The 18,687-nt window shown below is 37.7% G+C and overlaps 1 protein-coding gene across 2 annotated transcripts in view; it reads right to left on the bottom strand.

Moving 5' to 3' along the window:
* svep1 (sushi, von Willebrand factor type A, EGF and pentraxin domain containing 1) overlaps window positions 1-18,687 on the bottom strand; it is a 122,985-nt gene that overhangs the window by 11,136 nt on the left and 93,162 nt on the right. For both annotated transcript variants that reach the window (XM_059030318.1, XM_059030314.1), the window contains exons 33-45: window positions 17,970-18,146; window positions 17,688-17,772; window positions 17,140-17,331; window positions 16,402-16,569; window positions 13,760-14,432; window positions 10,724-13,491; window positions 9,998-10,226; window positions 9,231-9,386; window positions 8,901-8,964; window positions 7,348-7,521; window positions 5,726-5,899; window positions 4,596-4,769; window positions 1,966-2,142 (exon numbers count right to left, since the gene is read on the bottom strand). In XM_059030318.1, coding sequence (XP_058886301.1) covers window positions 1,966-2,142; window positions 4,596-4,769; window positions 5,726-5,899; window positions 7,348-7,521; window positions 8,901-8,964; window positions 9,231-9,386; window positions 9,998-10,226; window positions 10,724-13,491; window positions 13,760-14,432; window positions 16,402-16,569; window positions 17,140-17,331; window positions 17,688-17,772; window positions 17,970-18,146 — 5,211 coding nt within the window. The remainder of the gene's footprint in view (window positions 1-1,965; window positions 2,143-4,595; window positions 4,770-5,725; window positions 5,900-7,347; window positions 7,522-8,900; window positions 8,965-9,230; window positions 9,387-9,997; window positions 10,227-10,723; window positions 13,492-13,759; window positions 14,433-16,401; window positions 16,570-17,139; window positions 17,332-17,687; window positions 17,773-17,969; window positions 18,147-18,687) is intronic.

Below are 18,687 nucleotides of genomic sequence, written 5' to 3'. Positions count from 1 at the left end.
GATCCTTCATCAATGTACACTACAATGGTTTTACTATCTTTCTTGCTATTAGTCATTCCTTATCCCTTATCCATTCTGTGATGTGTAGACATTTCAAAATGTTCCGTTGTTTCTCACATTGATAGCTGCGCAGGCAAGCCAAACCTTTAACCCTAAAACCATGCATGGTATATGTAAATGCACTACATGATTAGAAGAAACTACCAGGTCTTTCAAAAGCAAAACTACCTGAATTGCTCAAGATAGACTTGTGTTTTGTATTTTTTGTTCAGTGTTTTTTTGTATTTTTTGTTCATAAAAATTATGTAAAATTCACAAAAAATGCACCAATTTACAATATTTTCTTCTGTAAATTTGCATGCATTTAATGTCAATTTTTCACAGTACGATGACTGTAGTAACAAGTGATGGTGTAACCACCTGTAAATACATAAATAAATGTCACAACCTCGCATGTAATTTGCTGTGTAGGAAATTGTTGTATTAGTACATAAAAGCAGCAAATGAAACATACAGTCCATTACAAGCAATATGTATTATGTTAAACTGTGTAGTATCACAGTATTATTGGACTCTTGTTTTGTATAGGGAAAAGTACATGTCAAAAAATCATACATAAAGCTAGCTAAATATTGCAATGCAATTATTCTTCCAGATATACTTGAAAGCAATTGGATCACAAGTAGGACTGTAATGATGTACCTAGTGCGGTTAGAAACTCACACTAATCCTGGGTTAGTTTCACAACTACCTTGTTTATGTATATTATTGCAATTACCAGGTTCCTGTGATTTATCACCCCCCTGTTAAATCTGCTCTGAGTTCACTTCTCACAGCAAGAATGAGTCTTTAGGTTTATTAGTAAGAGCTGTTCATGCAGCTAAAGGGGGATTTCTGTGATGACTCAAACTCCTGGCTCGGGATCATTTAAATAATATACAATATACTCTCTCTAATCTGAATCACTTGGGACTGGAACCTAATCAGATTATTGATTTGTTTAGGATACTGACCGTGATCTCTACCATACTAAAAATTGCTTTTGATAACTACATTTTATTAATTAATCCATGTGCTTATACACTTTACTATGAAGCAGATGCAGTTTTTTCCTGCATTTAAATTCTAAAGTTTAAATTAAGGACATATCTAATTGCATTAAAGTATTGCTCTGCATGCACATGCACTCTAAAAACTCTTATCTTCCTATGTATATCTTCATAACATTTACAGGAAAGCATGTGATGTTGTGATGTGGGCTTGGAAAGTCAAACACATAGCAAAGTGTAACAAAGCATAGTGAAAGTAGGGTAAAACATTGGCATGGTAAAGCAAAAAGAAGTGTAATTAAAAAAAAAACAGTAACGTTTGGTAAACTAGAAATATAGGTGCTTCTGTGACCAAAAACAAGTCGCACATGAGGTAATATTGTATGTGGACTGGCACCTCTAAACGAATGGCTTGAAAATAAAAGGCAGTAGTTGTAAAGTGTATTTGAGTATAGACAGTATGAAGCATGCATCATACATGGTTGGGGGGTTGGGGGTGGGGATCAAATGTGGTAACAAAACAATAATTACAGTATGATTCGGCAGTGAAATGGTTCATTCTTAATGGATTTTTGTATGGGTTACTTTTATAAAAGGCAGACAACTATAATGCTCTATTCGGTCATTAATTTATCTAAAACAATATTTGACTGTCTTTTCTAAAATCATACAAATAAAAATATCAATACAGTTCATTTAAAAAAAAAAATATTACATTATTTTACTTGACAGTTGATTGTCCCTAACATACATCAGCTAAAATCACAAGGTTGTCCAAAAGAAACAAAAAGATGGTATGAACAGGGAGAGATAAATATCCTCTATCAAGGTGAATAACTAGAGAATCGTAATAAATGTGGTAAAATCGACGGAAAGGGGTAAAAAGCAGGTTCACTGGTATCATGGATTTACATACTTTCACATTTGACGTCAGCTGATGTCCAGGTCTGATCAGTCTTGCAGACAATTGTGGCAGTTCCATGGGGCCGGTATCCCATTGGGCAGCTGACAGACACTGTTTGGCCAACAAAGAAGACATCCTCTGAAAGGGTAGCTTTTTCAGAGAGGCCTGAAGGTGCTGGGCAGGGTTTTGCTGTGGAACCATTTATTTTTGTCACTTCATTTGCAAAGGTTGTAATTACATATTTTAAGACCACATAGTTTATTCATAATACAGCAGAATTTGCTCTTACTGCTTTTCATATACTGGTAAAGAACATACCAACTGATATTTGCCTAGAGAGAAAGCAATAGTATCTGGGATGGTTTGTAAACATGAAGCAAAATGCATATGTGAAAAAGACTTGTCATTTATCTGTCAAGAGGTTAAAACGACATGGCATTGAAACAGTTCAGTTTTTACTGAACAACATGTGCAATAGAACTTTACTGATAGAATTCTTTGAATGAGCCACCAAGCCTGTGATGTCACAATCACCCGTCTACCTTAGTGAGTATTACTAGTTGCTTCTTAACAAACTGGTGTTTGTTAATTTCCTGTTTCTCACAATGATAGCTGCGCAGGCAAGCCAAACCTTTACCCCTAAAACCATGCATGGTATACATAAATGCACTACATGATTAGAACAACCTACCAGGTCTTTAAAAAGCAAAACTACCTGAATTGCTCAAGATAGACTTGTGTTTTGTATTTTTTGTTCAGTGTTAAAAAAAAAAAAATGTAAAATTCACAAAAGATGCACCAATTTACAATATTTTCTTCTGTAAATTTACATGCATTTAATGTCGATTTTTTACAGTACGATGACTGTAGTAACAAGTGATGGTGTAACCACCTGTAAATACATAAATAAATGTCACAACCTCGCATGTAATTTGCTGTGTAGGAAATTGTTGTATTGGTACATAAAAGCAGCAAATGAAACATACAGCCCATTACAAGCAATATGTATTATGTTAAACTGTGTAGTATCACAGTATTATAGGACACTTGTTTTGTATAGGGAAAAGTACATGTCACAAAATCATACACAAAGCTAGCTAAATATTGGAATGAAATTATTCTTCCAGATATACTTGAAAGCAATTGGATCAGAAGTAGGACTGTAATGATGTACCTAGTGGGGTTAGAAACTCACACTAATCCTGTATCTGATCCTGGGTTTCAGAACTACCTTGTTTATGTATTATTGCAATCACCAGGTTTCTGTGATTTAACACCCCCCTGTTAAATCTGCTCTGATCAGATTATTAATTTGTTTAGGGTACTGACCGTGCTCTCTACCATACTAAAAATTGCTTGCCTGGTCTCTGTTTAATGCTTTTGATAACTACATTTCATTAAAAATAAGTAATTAATCCATGTGCTTATACACTTTACTATGGAGCAGATGCAGGTTTTTCCTGCAAACTTCTGGTCTTGTTTTAAATTCTAAAGTTTAAAGGCAGTGGTTGTAAAGTGTATTTGAGTGGTTGTAAATTGTATTTGAGTGGTTGTAAAGTGTATTTGAGTGGTTGTAAAGTGTATTTGAGTGGTTGTAAATTGTATTTGTATTTGAGCATAAACAGTATGAAGCATGCATCAGAAATGGTTGGGTGGTTGGGGTGGTATTTATATAATCCTGTATATAAGTGTGACAGAGAGCGAGAGGATCTGAGCTCCAAATCTCCCTCCCGACCCAAGAGGCCACTAAGCAGAGGTACTCACACACCTGTACTGAGACGGGCCTGCTTGGAGAGAGGGGCGGAAAAGGAAGTCGGCCATCTTAGTGCAGGGCGGAATGATCAAGATTACTGTGATCAGCTGTGCTGCATTAGGTAACTGGCAGGTGTGCCGAGTTGCGCTGATCATGAGGTGGAGTCTCCTAGTATATAAGGGCTGTCATTTTGTAAGTGCAGGGCCTTTGAGGTAACACTGAACCTGGGTTGCTGAGCCGTGTTTTTGGTTTCTTTATTGTCAGGACCGGGGTCAGAGTGATCTCTCACGCCAAGGAGCTGCCGCACTACTGCCAGCACTTTCACCTTGGACCTATGATTCATATTTATGTTGCTTTGGACTGTGTTCCCCGTCAATGAAGTACGCACCTCTACCATTGTTGGTATTAGGGTTATTTGCACCTGTACCCGTGACTCTGTGACGTGTTTTCCACCACCACACATCACTACCTCAAATAGTCTAGATATGAAGCCAATATCTCAGTGTTAGGTCTTTGTCATCCAAAAACCAAAAAATTCACATGACCGCAATACATAGCATAAGCATGAGTAAAGCATGGTAGATTTTTGTAAGGGTTGCTTTTATAAAGGCAGACAAGTATAATGCACTATTCAGCTATATACTGGTACAAGATGGACATGCTAAAAACAACAGATACAAAACTATGAACAATCTCATCATGATTTTCATGATAATGATTCTCATATGTTGCATTGTTTATTAATCACACTAAATATATGAAATTACAATAGCATTATATACTACAGAATCTATAGTACTGAAAAAAAACTTAGTATACAATCAATATTACATTTGTGCGTGACATTGTTTGCATGCCGAGATTCTTTGAGAAAGTTGAAAAAACTCACCTTTACAAGTTGGGGTTGGAGAACTCCAGGTCCCGTTACCTGTGCACACTGCTATAGGCTCTCCTAGGAGTTCATAGCCCTCATCACACTGAAACTCCACTCTACTGCCTGCAGTCAGGTTGTTATATTCAGCCAGCCCGTTCACCAGCAAGCCTGGGCTTTTGCATGTGACCCCTGGGTATTGATAATCATGATAGGTTATTAACAGCAAAAACAGGTTTTTCTTCAATAAAAAGTCTGCATATTGCAGCGACCGTGGTCGGGTTTGGTTAATACTAAGACCAAGGGGAAGCCATGAGGAAGCTTTAGGAATTGTGTGGCTTTTATTTTGGTTTCATGATAGCTTAATTTCAGTTTCTAACTTCCAGAGTGTGCAACTGCAGAGTGTAAGCTCTTTCAAAACTGGCCAGGCTTATCTGAATAGTTTAAAGGCTACAAAACTCCAAAGAAATCAAATAGTTTCCTTGCTTAGATTTAGATTTCCTGCCCTCAAATACATTTGGTATTACACATTGTAAACACTTTGCGATAGGGGGGGGGGTTCATAATTTCACTTTTGGTAAATCACACCTGTACATTTGTTTTTATTATGTTGTACTTCCTTATAAAAGTTTACCATAGTAAAAGCACATGGTAAAGATGTATGGTATAGCGTCATAAAAGAAAAAAATATACGGTAAACCGAAATTAAACTATGGTAAAGGCAAAGTATAACTGTGGGAAAACTGCTAAATGACTGTATAACTTTTACTGTGGTAAACTTTTATAAGGGATGTGACTGTAATCCCTGTCTGAATATATTCTATTATTGGAAAAAAAAAATTGTTGTACAGTACTATAGCAAAAGTTTATGTGAATTTCAATGTAAATTACATGCAAAGTGCAGATGATACAAATGTAGGAAGTTCTTATACCGAGAGGAACAGGTAATCTGGAAAACTCACAACTTTTAAAAACAACAACAACAAAAAAAAAGTATTGCTCTGGGCATTACGAAAGAGGAAGGTTAGGAAAGTCCAAGAATGGCCTGATTTATAAGGCATGGGCTATCACCATATAATAATTAAACCTGCAGTTATGGGTAACTTGTAAAGCTGAAACTAAAAGTAACCAGAAGCCTTTTCTAGTACCTTCGCACACTGGAGTTGGTGTGCTCCATGAACCATTAGCCTGACAGGTAATGTTCTGAGGGCCAGATAGATGGAAACCAGAACTGCACACAAAGCTAATATTGTTTCTGTAGGTGTCTCCAGTTGCCAAGGCCACTGCATTCTCAACAGAGGGAGGAGTCCCACAAGATATCTCTGAAACAAAGCCACAAATGATCACCTTTACACTTTAGTATTTGACATACTGTATAACCAAGAAAAGGTTTTTTAACGGAGAACTAAGTAACTTGCACAAAGACACCCCTAATCTCATCTTAATTAGTTAAATAGCTTCAGTGTCTTGTAATTAGGGCTCCTGTTTTTTGGTTTTTATTAATTTCATTTTTCGGTGCTTATTTGTAGCTATTTTTGAATTTATGTAAATCTTTTTTTGGGGGGGGGGGGCTTTCGCTTTTTATATACTGTATGAAATTATTGTTCTCGGTTACTTTCCAAAATTCTTGGGCGTTTTTTTCTGTCAAAATATGTATAGTAATAGTAACAGTATTTGCACACTTAAATTGTACCTTATTTCCTTTGCTGTCTTCCACAACGCAGTCCTTATGGTCACAGGCACATTCTTCTGGGGTTTTTGTGTGTAGGCATTTTTTTACATTTCGCCACAATTTGCAATTCTGTTTTACATCCTCTGTATCTTAACTGTAATACAGCTTTAAATCCAGCAAACAAGCCTCCATTCCTAATTGTAATCTCGTTTTATATCTTGCAAGCAGAGTCTCGGTAGTTGGGGATAGTTTAAAGCAGGTTCCCAACCCTGTGTCTGCTGGTTTTCATTCCAACTGAGCGCTTAGTTACTTAACTAGACCCTTAATTGAACTGATCATTTGCTTAATTAGACCTTTTTAATTGTTTTCAGCTCTTAAACAGTTGCAGCGTTCAAGTTACTTATAAAATGGTATGGCTAACTTAAAATGTGCAACTGTTAAGAGCTGAAAACAATTAAAAAGCTCTTGATCGGAGGGTTGTGGGTTCAATCCCCAGTGGGGGACACTGCTGCTATACTCTTGAGCAAGGTACTTTACCTAGATTGCTCCAGTAAAAACCCAACTGTATAAATGGGTAATTGTATGTAAAAATAAGGTGATATCTTGTAACAATTGTAAGTCACCCTGGATAAGGGCGTCGGCTAAGAAATAAATAATAATAATAATAATAATACTCAAAACTGGGCTGGATTATTGACTATTCAGTATAGATAAGTTATTTTTTCTAGACCTATTTAGATATCTGCAGTGTTGAAAGAGTTAATAGCAATACCAAGGATGGAAATAAGACCCATTTCATAGCAATTGGATCCATTTCTGGTTTTACTGTAAGTGTAATCAGACACACCTGACCTTGTTACCTACAGTATACACTGAGGCTGATCAAGCTTGTATCAAAACCTGGAATACTGCTTTGCAATAGGAGTCTTGTTTCCATCCCTGAATATGCTTAATGGTTTCCTGGTACAGCAGAGTGGTGTAATGAGTGATGTTAAAAATATCTTAACCATTATCCAAACACACACACACACACGTTATAACTCTCCCAAAACGCAGCAACATTGACATTGTTACATGTTAGATCCTCCCATTACTTACGCACACACAGTGGGGCTGCTGGACTCCACTGTTTATTAGCCTTGCAAGTGCTTTTGCTGTGTCCCTGGAGCTCGAATCCGGGGTTGCAGCTATACACAGCCTCACCCCCAAGCGTGTAGTCATTCCCCTGAACTGAGCCATGCTCTACTGCTACAGGCTTCCCACAAGATACTTCTATAAAAGAAAGACTAAATGAGATACTTACAGTAATAACACTACTCCTTGCAAAACCTTGTATTTAAAAGTGTTTATTTGTAGAGGAAGTTGATTAAAAAAAAAAAATCTGTTTAATTGATTCCAACGTACTGTGCAAATCCTGGTAGCAAAAGGCTGCATGCAAATTAATATTATACACAAATATCCCTGCTGAAAATGCCAGCCATGACTAGCACACAGCCAGGAATGCTGGTTTTGAGCTGGTTCTGCTAGTTAATAAAAACACCAAACAAAAATCAGTGCGTTTACATAAGCATAAGAATTCCGATATTTTTCGGAAAACTAATCAAAAGTCATGTAAACACAGTTTTCGGAAAATGTATTGGAATATTCCGAAAGTCCGTTTTCGGAAAACAGCACCAGAAATTTCCGATTAAATTCCGAAAACGAACCAAATGTATATCATGTAAACACACTTTTCAGAAAACTTATTCAGATGTGCAAACTCTGACCTTCATTCTGCGCCTGGTTTTAGAAAACAGAGAAAATAATAATAATCTGCAGTCAGTCTGCATGCATCCATTTGTCTAGTTAGGGATAAAGTAATACATTTGTTAAAGTCCGTATGTATTTGTTAATAGCCCATACTGAAGCAGCAAATGTTTTCCAGCTTTAAAATTACGTGATCATTTTAAATAATGTCTGCAAAAGAAACTGGTAATATAGAACAGGATGAGCTGTTGGAAAGGCTGATTGCACATTGTGGGGAATCTGAATAGAGGTATAGGATAGTAATCTTTGAATTTAGATGAAGTACTGTATTGGATTGGTCTCCGTTCTATCGCAGAAATGTCCGGTCTTCAAATTGTACTTGGACTGCTACAGTACTTTGCATGCAAAAATATCCTGCGTTTTCCGAAAACTTCAATCTATGTACACAGTTGAAGTCGAATTAGATTTTCTATCGTTAATCATGTAAACACAGAAAAGTGATGTTTTAAGAAAATCAGTTTTCTAATTCAGTTTTCCGAAAACATTAATTTTCGGAAAACGCTTTGTCATGTAAACGTACTTGATATGTGTTCCAGCTCCAATGGTCAGTTTTACTTGTTTGTTTATTTTTTATTAAAATCAAATGTTTCTGCAAGTATTACAAGTTTAATAAAAAATCCACTTATGTCTTCAATGAGGAGAGCTTATTTCTGTTAATCTATAACAGGTATTCATATCCATGTGACGTTAGATCTATTCAGAAACATAAGAATAGCATTTTCTCCACCCTTTATTGTAACTTAAGTATTCATAATACTTGTTGAAGCAGTTAACTGCTTTGAAACCGCCCTGATCTGTTGTATTTGTATTACTGCAGTGTCATGGTCTTGAAATTCACTACCTACTTGCACAAACAGGTTGCTTTCCACTCCACACTTTGTTTACTAGGCAGATTCGTTCAGCATCACCCTGGATAAAAATAAAAAATGTTGTTACATAGTATGCAATTGTAACAGGCAGTGTTGTGAGATGCACTGCCATCAAGGATCCTGTCCCCTATCGGTAAGATGAGATAAGGTAAAAAACTGTATAACCATGAATGCTGCTTAATTTGGTAACCATATACTCTTTCAAACAATGCTGAATTCCTGTTGATAAATGTTTTTTTTTTTTTTTTTAATGCACTGAGCAATACATTGGCTTGTGCTGCACATGCCTTTGCTGTAAAACAATACCTGTATTTCATAACCTGCATGGCACATGTAGAGCACGTTGTCCATAAAATGGTATCTGGTTCCAATCACAATGCCATTCTGTGGTGGACTAGGTTTCTCACAGGACACAGGGACACAAGAATCAGAAGAAAACAAAGGGGTCCAGGTGCCATTGGGCTAGAATAAATCATAACCAGTTGAATTAGCAAATGATCATATTTTTCACTGCAGCAATCAAGAGGACTGAAGACCAATAGGAAGTTTCCATGGCCACTGTGAACTGAAAGCTTTGTTTCAGCTTCTGAGCCTAAGCAACAGCTGTTATCAAGCTACTGAACCTAGGAGTCACTGAACCATGATCTCCTTTTTTATTTCCCTAACCATCTCGCTGGAGTGCAAAGGCAATTGCAGTGCTCCCTGTGGACCCCTCACCACTGATGATTTTCAGTTATATAGTAATAAAAAGTATGTATGTATGTATGTATGTATGTATGTGTGTGTGTATATATATATATATATATATATATATAGGTACATGTTACTAAAAACATTAGCCTTGTATGGTAGGCCATGTCTTTTCAGGTGTTTAGAGGTGAAATATGTTATGCTGATAATTTAATTCTGAAAGTAAAACTATAAACATAAATGTTGACCAACCACAACCTTTATAAATCATAGTAAAATGCATACAGTAGCTGCTGGCACAACTTGTGAAAAAAAAGTATGTTACACCTTGTGAAAACATCAAAATATCACACATTTACATGTCAATTTTAATATCTACTTGCCTGGCACACAGAAATATAATCTCCAAGCAGCTGATAACCTGCCACACAAGAGAGGGTGATGCTACTATTTAGCGTGAACTCTGTCCCTGTGATGATCAGATTTTTCATCAGATTCAATGGCAATGGACACGACTGTGGTTTGCATCTGATATCATGTGTGGACCAGGCTCCATCTTGCAAACAGCTCTGGGTGTCTGCCTCTGTTTCAAGCTCATATCCTTTTAGACATCTGCAGAACAAATGAGGTTATAAAATAATAAAACACAAGTATACTTACTGTATACTTATTTAGTTCAAGATCAGTAGCTTCATATTTAAGTTGGCACTATCTTAGAAGTTCAGTACAGTTACTGGTAGTGAACACTTTAGATGAAAAAGCATAAGGTAAACAAATCATGTGCATGCACTAAACCATACCATAAATTAACATTCTTGGGAACCTGCTGAGCTTGTAAATTTAATTGCAAACTTGTTTTTCATACAGCTTATCCTTACAATGTTTAGAAATATGATGAGTTTAAAATTGTTACCTGCAATTAGATTAAAGTAGGTACATAGTCCCTTCATCTGAAGTAGATCATTTTTACTGTTATTACTTATAAATGGTACGTATCCTCTAAGTCACCAGGCTTTAGCATGCAACACACTTTAAACTAGTTGTTCATATTGTTAAATGTTGAACACCTCAATTACAGACAGATGTACTTGCACAGTATGTATCCTTACCTGTACTGAACTTTATTCCCAAATGTATATGCATCACCTATAATTTTGGCATTGGAAACAGAAGGAGGTGATCCACAAGACACTGGTTCACATACTGGATATGGTTTACTCCAAATGCCATCCTCTGTACAGATCACATGGGAATTGCTGGTCATCACGTATCCAGACATGCATCTGTATGTTATAGCATTTTGGTACAAAGAGCTGCTTCCATTAATAAATGCGTTGGGGACTGAAGGTGGGGATGCACATTTAATCTCTCCACAATATGGAAAACCAGGATTCCAGAAGCCCCCACTTTCACAGGTAGCTTCAGAAGGTCCCAGTATCCTAAATCCTTCTTGGCACTGGAATTGTACCTGATTTCCACAGTTGTAATCTTTTCCAAGGACAACTCCATTTTCAATAACGGGTGGCTGACACACACAAGGCTGACATAATGGCAATTGTCCAGTCCAGGAACCATTGGTTGAACACTTCAGAATAGCACTCCCAATTAGTTCATACCCAGGGAAGCATATATACTGAACCAGGTCACCATAGCTGAAGCTAGAACCATTAACATACCCATGGCTTATATCTTCAGGGGGATCACAACTGACAGGCACACAGCGAGGAACCTCAGCATCCCAGACCCCATTACCCTGGCACACCAGATTTGATTTCCCTTGCAATGTGTAACCTTCTTTACAGTGATACTTGACTTCCCTTTTATAACCCAATTCAGATCCAACAGTTTCACCGTTAAGAATGGGAGAAGGTCTTGAACATACTACTGGTCTGCAAACTGGTGTTGCATAACTCCAGCTGCCATTAGCAAGACACAAGCTGACACTATCACCTTCAAGGATGAATCCAGTATTACAGCTATATTCCACTTGTTGTTGATAAGTATATTTGGTTCCAGTCATGGTGCCGTCTTCAGGAATAAATGGTGGACCACATGAAATGGGTATGCACAATGGTCTAGCTCCACTCCATTTGTTATTTGCTTGGCAAGTGCTTGTATTCAGTCCCTGGAGATAGTACCCAGCATCACACTCATAATATATCACACTCATAAAACTAAATGTGTTGCCAATGATGAAGCCATTGGCAATTTCTTCAGGTGTGCCACATGACGCTATTCTACAAATAGGGACTGCACCATTCCACTGTTTACCAGAAATGCATTGTCTGATAGTCTGTCCCTCAAGTTCATAGCCTGGGTCACAGCCATACTGCACTAGACTCCCGAGCATATTGTCTGTCAGACTGACAAACCCATGGTCTGGGGCAATTGGAGGTTCACATTCCACAGGGAGACAGACTGGTGCACTTCCATTCCACAAACCATTATCCTGGCAAACAAGCATTGAGGGACCACTAAGTTCATACCCAGCGCTGCAGCTGTACATAATCACAGTGCCATGTAGGAAGTCCATCTCCAAAGGATCCATTACATCCAATTTGGAAGTTACTGTGGGTTGGTGCTGATTACCATGAGAGTGGCTCAGATCATACACTGTTTCCTTCTCCAGTGCACTGTTTGGGTCGAGAACTTTCACATATTCTCCAAAGTCAATGTGTGGAGGCAGACCACAGTCTGTAGGTAGACACAGTGGTGTAGAGCTGGACCAACCTGACTCTTCACATGTTCGCAAGGCATGGCCAGTAAGCTGAAAAGCAGGAAAGCAACTGTAGATGATGGTGGAACCATAGCTGTGATCAACCCCTTCCACAAAACCATTTTCTATAGGTTGGGGTGCCCCACAGTAAATATTTTTGCAAACTGGTGCCTGTGCATCCCACTGGCCTGTCTCCAAACAAGTGAGCTGCCCTTGTCCTTCTAGCTGGAAGCCTCTGTTGCATGTATAGGTCAGTCCATGGCTATATTGAAGTTTTGAATAAAACACCTTTCCATTGTCTATTTCTACAGGTTTTGGGCATTCAATGGGCTTGCAGTTTGGTATACCTCCTACCCAATTACCATCTTCTCCACAAAGAATAGTGTTGTTTCCAAGTAGCTCATATCCAGGTTTACAAGTGTAGAGAGCTGTGCTGAGGTATGTTAGACCCTGAACATCTACAATACAATTCTGAATCTCTTCAGGCTGTGGGCACTCAACTGGAATACATTCTGGTAAAGGTGTGCTCCATAATCCATCAGCCTGGCAGATAACTGGTAACTCTCTCTTTAATGTAAAGCCATTCATACAAGAATATTTGACAGTGCTACCAAAATACTGATGTGAGGATGATGGTTCTCCAAATGGCACATCTGGAGGCCTACCACAAGACACAAGCTTACAGACAGGGAAGGAGTCATTCCACTCTTGTGAGGGCATACACCTCATAACTGGGGAGCCATGCAAAACATATCCTTCCTCACAAGAGAGCTTGACAGTTCCAGATTCGGAGTCTAGCCCTTTGAGGACTAAGTGATTTTCTTCTAAAGGAGGTTCCGGGCACTGTACTGGAGTACAAACAGGAACTTTTGTTTTGCTCCACTTTCCATATTTAAGACAGGTCCAAATGGCATCTCCTCGGAGCTCGTAGCCTTCATTGCAAAAATATTCTATCTTACTCCCCACTTCAAATGTACCTCCTTTGTAATGACCATGTTCAATAGACTGAGGTGTTTCACAGGTTAGGAGAACGCATGAAGCAGGAGACTCACTGGACCACTGGCGATTGGCTCGGCATACCCGGACTGAGCTACCTACCAACGTGTAGCCAGGATCACAGCTATAGGTCACTTGACTTCCATATACTAAAGTGCCTTTGCTCTGTGGGGTTAAAAAAAGAAATGAAAATGTCAATGCATTGTAGACACTCGGTACTCTGCAGTATTAATTAAGAAAAGACGAAACAATCACCCAGAACTAATACGCACTAAGTAGTGCTGTAGTACATTTAGAAATGCTAAAACAAAATCCTTTAAGAACTCAGAGACAAATGTTTCCATGACATTTCCAGTTAAACGTTTTCATTGAATTTATTACATTTCTTTTAGCATTTCTGTAAGATAAAATAATTAATTGATGCACAACATACCACAATGTGCCCATTTTTTATCTGAGGGGGCTCCCCGCATGGTATTGGTTGGCAAGTAGGCAGATTTCCACCCCATTCGCCATTAGCTTCACAGGTCCTCTTCTTGTCTCCTTTTATATAAAACCCCCTGATGCAACTGTAAGCAACCACTGCCCCAAAGCTGTAGTTGGTTCCGCTCACATAGCCTTTGTCAATGCTGGAAGGTTTTGCACAGCGCACAGGAATGCACTGAATGGCAAATGGAGAAGGAGTCCACTGGCCTCCTCTAAGGCACCTCAAAGTAGCTGTTGTGTTGAGCACAAAGCCCTCCTTACACTTATAACTGACCACTGAATCAGTGGCATACTTGGCTTTGTCAGTGGATTCCAAGATGGCGTGGGACAAGTCAGACGGCTTTTCACAAAAGTCTGCAATACAACGAGGCATCTCTTTTCCTTCAGGGGGAGACCACTGACCCTGGGCATTGCAGACAAGCTGAGAGCTGTCTGCCAGACTGTAGCCATCAACACAGAAGTAGATGGCAACATCCTTGTACAGTCGATGCCCAGTCTCTGGGAAAGCATTGTCTACATGTGGGGGGTTATCACATGAACGTGGGACACACTGCGAAGAGTCATGGCTCCAATTGCCGCTGGGTAAACACTCGTTACTTTCTGGGCCAATCAGGGTGTACCTAAAATAAAAAAAAACACATGTATTTGCTTGTACTGTGGTGTTTTTCAATAAGTAAGGCTGTATTTTTCTCACGGTTATTAAGTATTTCAGGATTTCTGTGAAATGTACCCATTGCTGTGTAATATGTAGTTATATACATATTTTTTATCACTTAAAGTAAATACAGTTTGCCTTATCGATACACTACCCTTTACACTGTATTTAGGAACCTGGCAGTGGGTTTAGTTTACTTCTGGTAAATGACTGAACACATTGCATAGGCCTGCACGATTTCTTTAAAATGTCTTCAACGAAAAAGACACCAGTAGGATCAAAGATCAGAAATATTTCCACTAAAGATTGCTTTGTCCAGTACAAGAAGGGGATTGTGGCAGAGCAAGAGCTCTGCCTGTAAATATTGTGGTGTTTTGTATGTTTGGTGGTGGTTGGCAGGGATGGGGTTAATTTCTGTCGCTGCCAAAAACATGTGAGAATGTGGCTGCTCCTTTTATAGAACGTGGCTGCTCCCAATTAGCACCAATTATTCTATTAAGGAGCAGCCACATTCTCACATGTTTTTGGCTATTTCAAGTGTCTTGTTATTTTTACATTTATTCATGTTTTTTATTTTTTTGTTGATAATTCACTGATGGTGAAAATAGAATGTCTTTAAAAGGTGGACATAAAAAACAAAATATTCTACAATTCAGTATTTATTGCTTTTCAGGTACGTATTTAAATATTTAGGAACGTTTGTTGTATAACACCTGTACAGAAAATTATCAATTTTGAATGTACAGTGCCTTGCATAAGTATTCACCCCCGTTGAACTTTTCCACATTTTGTAGTGTTACGACCTGGTTTAATTGGGATTTAATTGGGATTTTTTGTCACTGATCTACACAAAATAGTCCATAATGTCGAAGTGGGGAAAAAAATCTACATATTTTTCAAAATTATTTACAAATAAAAAACTGAAAAGTTTTGATTGCATTCCTGTACCCTAAATTACTTAATTGGACCAATGAAGTGCTTATTAGAAGCTTAATTGGTCCAATGAATCAATTTAGTGTACAGTTAGAACAAAAACCAGGAGGGACAGCGGCCCTCCAGGACCAGGGTTGAGTAGCCCTGACCTAGGCTATACCGTATAAAGGAAGAATACTTTATTAGGGCTTTATTGGCTATTTTGATTGAATTGCCAATAATACTTCCACCAATCAGAGGGTTGCCTACAGTACTCGTAACGTCCCACCCTCTGTCAGACTGGTATACAGAACAGATTAAAGAAGCGCTGGACAAGAGAAATAATGTGTCAGATATCAAAGTGGATATGAGAATGGCAGTGATGAAGTCAATTTGCTTGAAAACGTCAACTATCACAGACAAGAGGAAGGGGGGCGTGGCCCAAAACCACTGCTTTAGTACATGACCTTATAAAAGTTTCCCATAGTAAAAACACAGTGAAAGCATGCTAAAGCATAGGTAAGCATTGTAAAGAATATTGAGTTATGGTAAAGCATATTAATAAACATGGCAAACCAGGGTAAATACATAGTAAAACAATGGAAAAAGCATGCTAAAACTGCAAAAATACATTTTATATAGATATGTAATACATATTAGTCTATTACATTAGTTCACTGGTTTGCCGTTGTAAGTGGAGTTATCTTTCCTAATATATTAGAGCATTCTGCAGGTCTTTCCTAGACCGTTATACAGGTCTGCAGCGTTGAAAGAGTTAATATAACAAACATTTTATCAACACACATACTGTAGGGTAAAAAGGAATACACTGTGTTCCATCTAATAATGTCTGACTACTTCCTTGAACTACATTCCAGGCATGCTTTTCAGATATGAACAAATAATTTGAATTAGAAAATACTAGAGCTTGATATAGTGATATAGATTTACTTGTTTCTTAATTTGTTTTGCCATTATTTATTGTAAAGGCAAAAACACTAGTAAATGAATAAGCAAATTACCCTTCTTTGCAGGTATAGTAAATCGTATTCCCCAAAGTGAAGTTGTCCCCAATGATGTCTGCGTCTCTCGCAGCTGGAGGTGGCCCACAGAATACCATCGTGCACACTGGGGCGGAATCATTCCATTCACCAGATGCTTCACAGGTTAATGTTGAAGAACCCTGCAATCTTAAAAAAAAAATTAAATTAGTGATACCCACTGCCCAAGACGATCTCATTATACTTTTGAGAAGCAATGCTTATAGTGCCAGTAAATACTGTTGACATCAGTTTATCCTAAGAAGACTTGTTAATAAAACTAAGGTCTCAATTTACTTCAAAGCTACATTTTAGAAAATACAAATTGGCACAATATATAGAGAAAATGGGGCTCAATACTTATAAAATGTATTGTAATTTAATTGAGCTGAAACAGAAGAGCAACCTAAGAAATAACTGGGGCTCTACTCGATCTAAATTAAATAAGATTTTATCATATTGCACAGATTCATGAGTCAGCTATTAAAAGTGTGATTTGGTTAAAAGTATTTAAATATGACCCTATTTACCCCAAAAGGGTTGCACTGAATTATGGGTTGCTAAGCAACAAGTGTTTATAAAACACATTACAAAAATTTATCTAGTAAATTATTTGAACAAGAGCTAAAAAAAAAAAAAAAAGAAAAAGAATTCCCCCACACTTTTAATATCAAACAGCAACCCTGATTGAAACCAATGTACAGGTTAGGCACTGCTTACCTGTATCCTTCATTGCACTCATAAGACACAGTGGAGAGATATGCTTGTCCACTGAGTTGGTAGTTTCCATTCTCAATGTTCTGTGGATTGCTGCACATTACAGACTCACATTTTGGAGGTTCTTTATTCCAACTACTATTAGCAAGGCAATAGATTTCTGGCTGCTCCGTCAGTATAAATCCTGCTTTACAGCTAGAAAGGACATATTAATTAATTTATTTTGTAATATAATAAATACGGCAAACACTGAAAAATGAATTTACAAATATCTCTTCTTTTGCTCATAATTAGGTTCTTATTCCTAAAGCATTAATGTGCAACTTAATGCATAGGGAGACATTGCACTCCTTTTTTTCATGCAATTTTTTTTTCTTAAATACTCAGAGTGGATTAGCCGCTGCATGAGAGTTATGAAATACAGAATAACAGAAAGCAATAAAAAAAAGACATCAAGACGTTACCAAATCGGCCTGAAGGACTACCAGTTATTTCAAGACAAACTGCCTAATTCTGTGGCGTAATGGAAAAATACATGTTGAAAGAATTACCTGAAAACCACCTTCTTGCCATAAGTAAAGTTGGATCCTTTCATGACAGCATTATCTGGAACAGTTGGTGAGTCACATGATACCGCTTTAAAAAGCAGAAACAAAACAAAAAATGTGAAGGGTTTTTTCAAGGGAAGGCCTAGATCAACCCAATTTCCCAGTTCTACTAGACCTTTAGCAGTGGCTGATTCCTGAAATTTGCTTTTTTTGCACAAACAGTATACCCACAGCATTAAAATCTGAAAGAACAGGTGGAACAGAAATGACAGAAATCCTAAATACCTTGGCAGTAAGGTATAAGGTCACTCCATGTCCCTGTCTCTGAGCATGTGATTTGGGCTGTACCGATCAGCTGATATCCCTCTTCACAAGAGAAAATCACTTCACTACCAACCATGTAGATACTGCCATTTGCATGACCAAACTCTGGAGGGCCTGGGTCCTTACACTTAATGGGCTCTGAAAGGGGCCCACACAAACAAACACAAAACAAAAGGGAATTAGACAAGTTGACACAGTTACTTTACACAAGACCATTGTCAAAAAAATCTGGTTCACTATTGGAGTGCTCACCAAGTTTTTCAAATCCATTTACTTACCTCTTATTACTGGTTACTCTTATTTTGTTCAAGATGCTTTGTTTCTTTAGTTGTATTGTAATACTTCAGTTTGGAAAATGCATGTAGTTCAAAGACAACGCTACAGATGGAAAGTGGCTGTTGTTTCCTGGTACTTGAAATATGTATATCCTGAGCTACCGTAAAATAAACAAGTGAAGAACCTAAATATTCTCAGCACAGTAAAAGGGGAGGCGCTAAAAACGTTAATACGGCTAAAAAAAGTTATTTATTATTTTAAAGCCTTGGTTAGCACTCTTTTCAAAGTTATGGTTTATGTATTCCAAAGTGCGATGTACAGTACATGGAAGTGTTATGCGTTCCAAGTCAGTCATTCCTCTGTAAATTACATTTTTTGAATTAAACAGCATAATAATGTACAG

Source organism: Acipenser ruthenus, chromosome 1 (genome assembly GCF_902713425.1).
Source record: "Acipenser ruthenus chromosome 1, fAciRut3.2 maternal haplotype, whole genome shotgun sequence".
NCBI classification, from domain to species: Eukaryota; Metazoa; Chordata; class Actinopteri; order Acipenseriformes; family Acipenseridae; genus Acipenser; species Acipenser ruthenus.
This window is presented reverse-complemented; position numbering and strand designations above follow the sequence as displayed.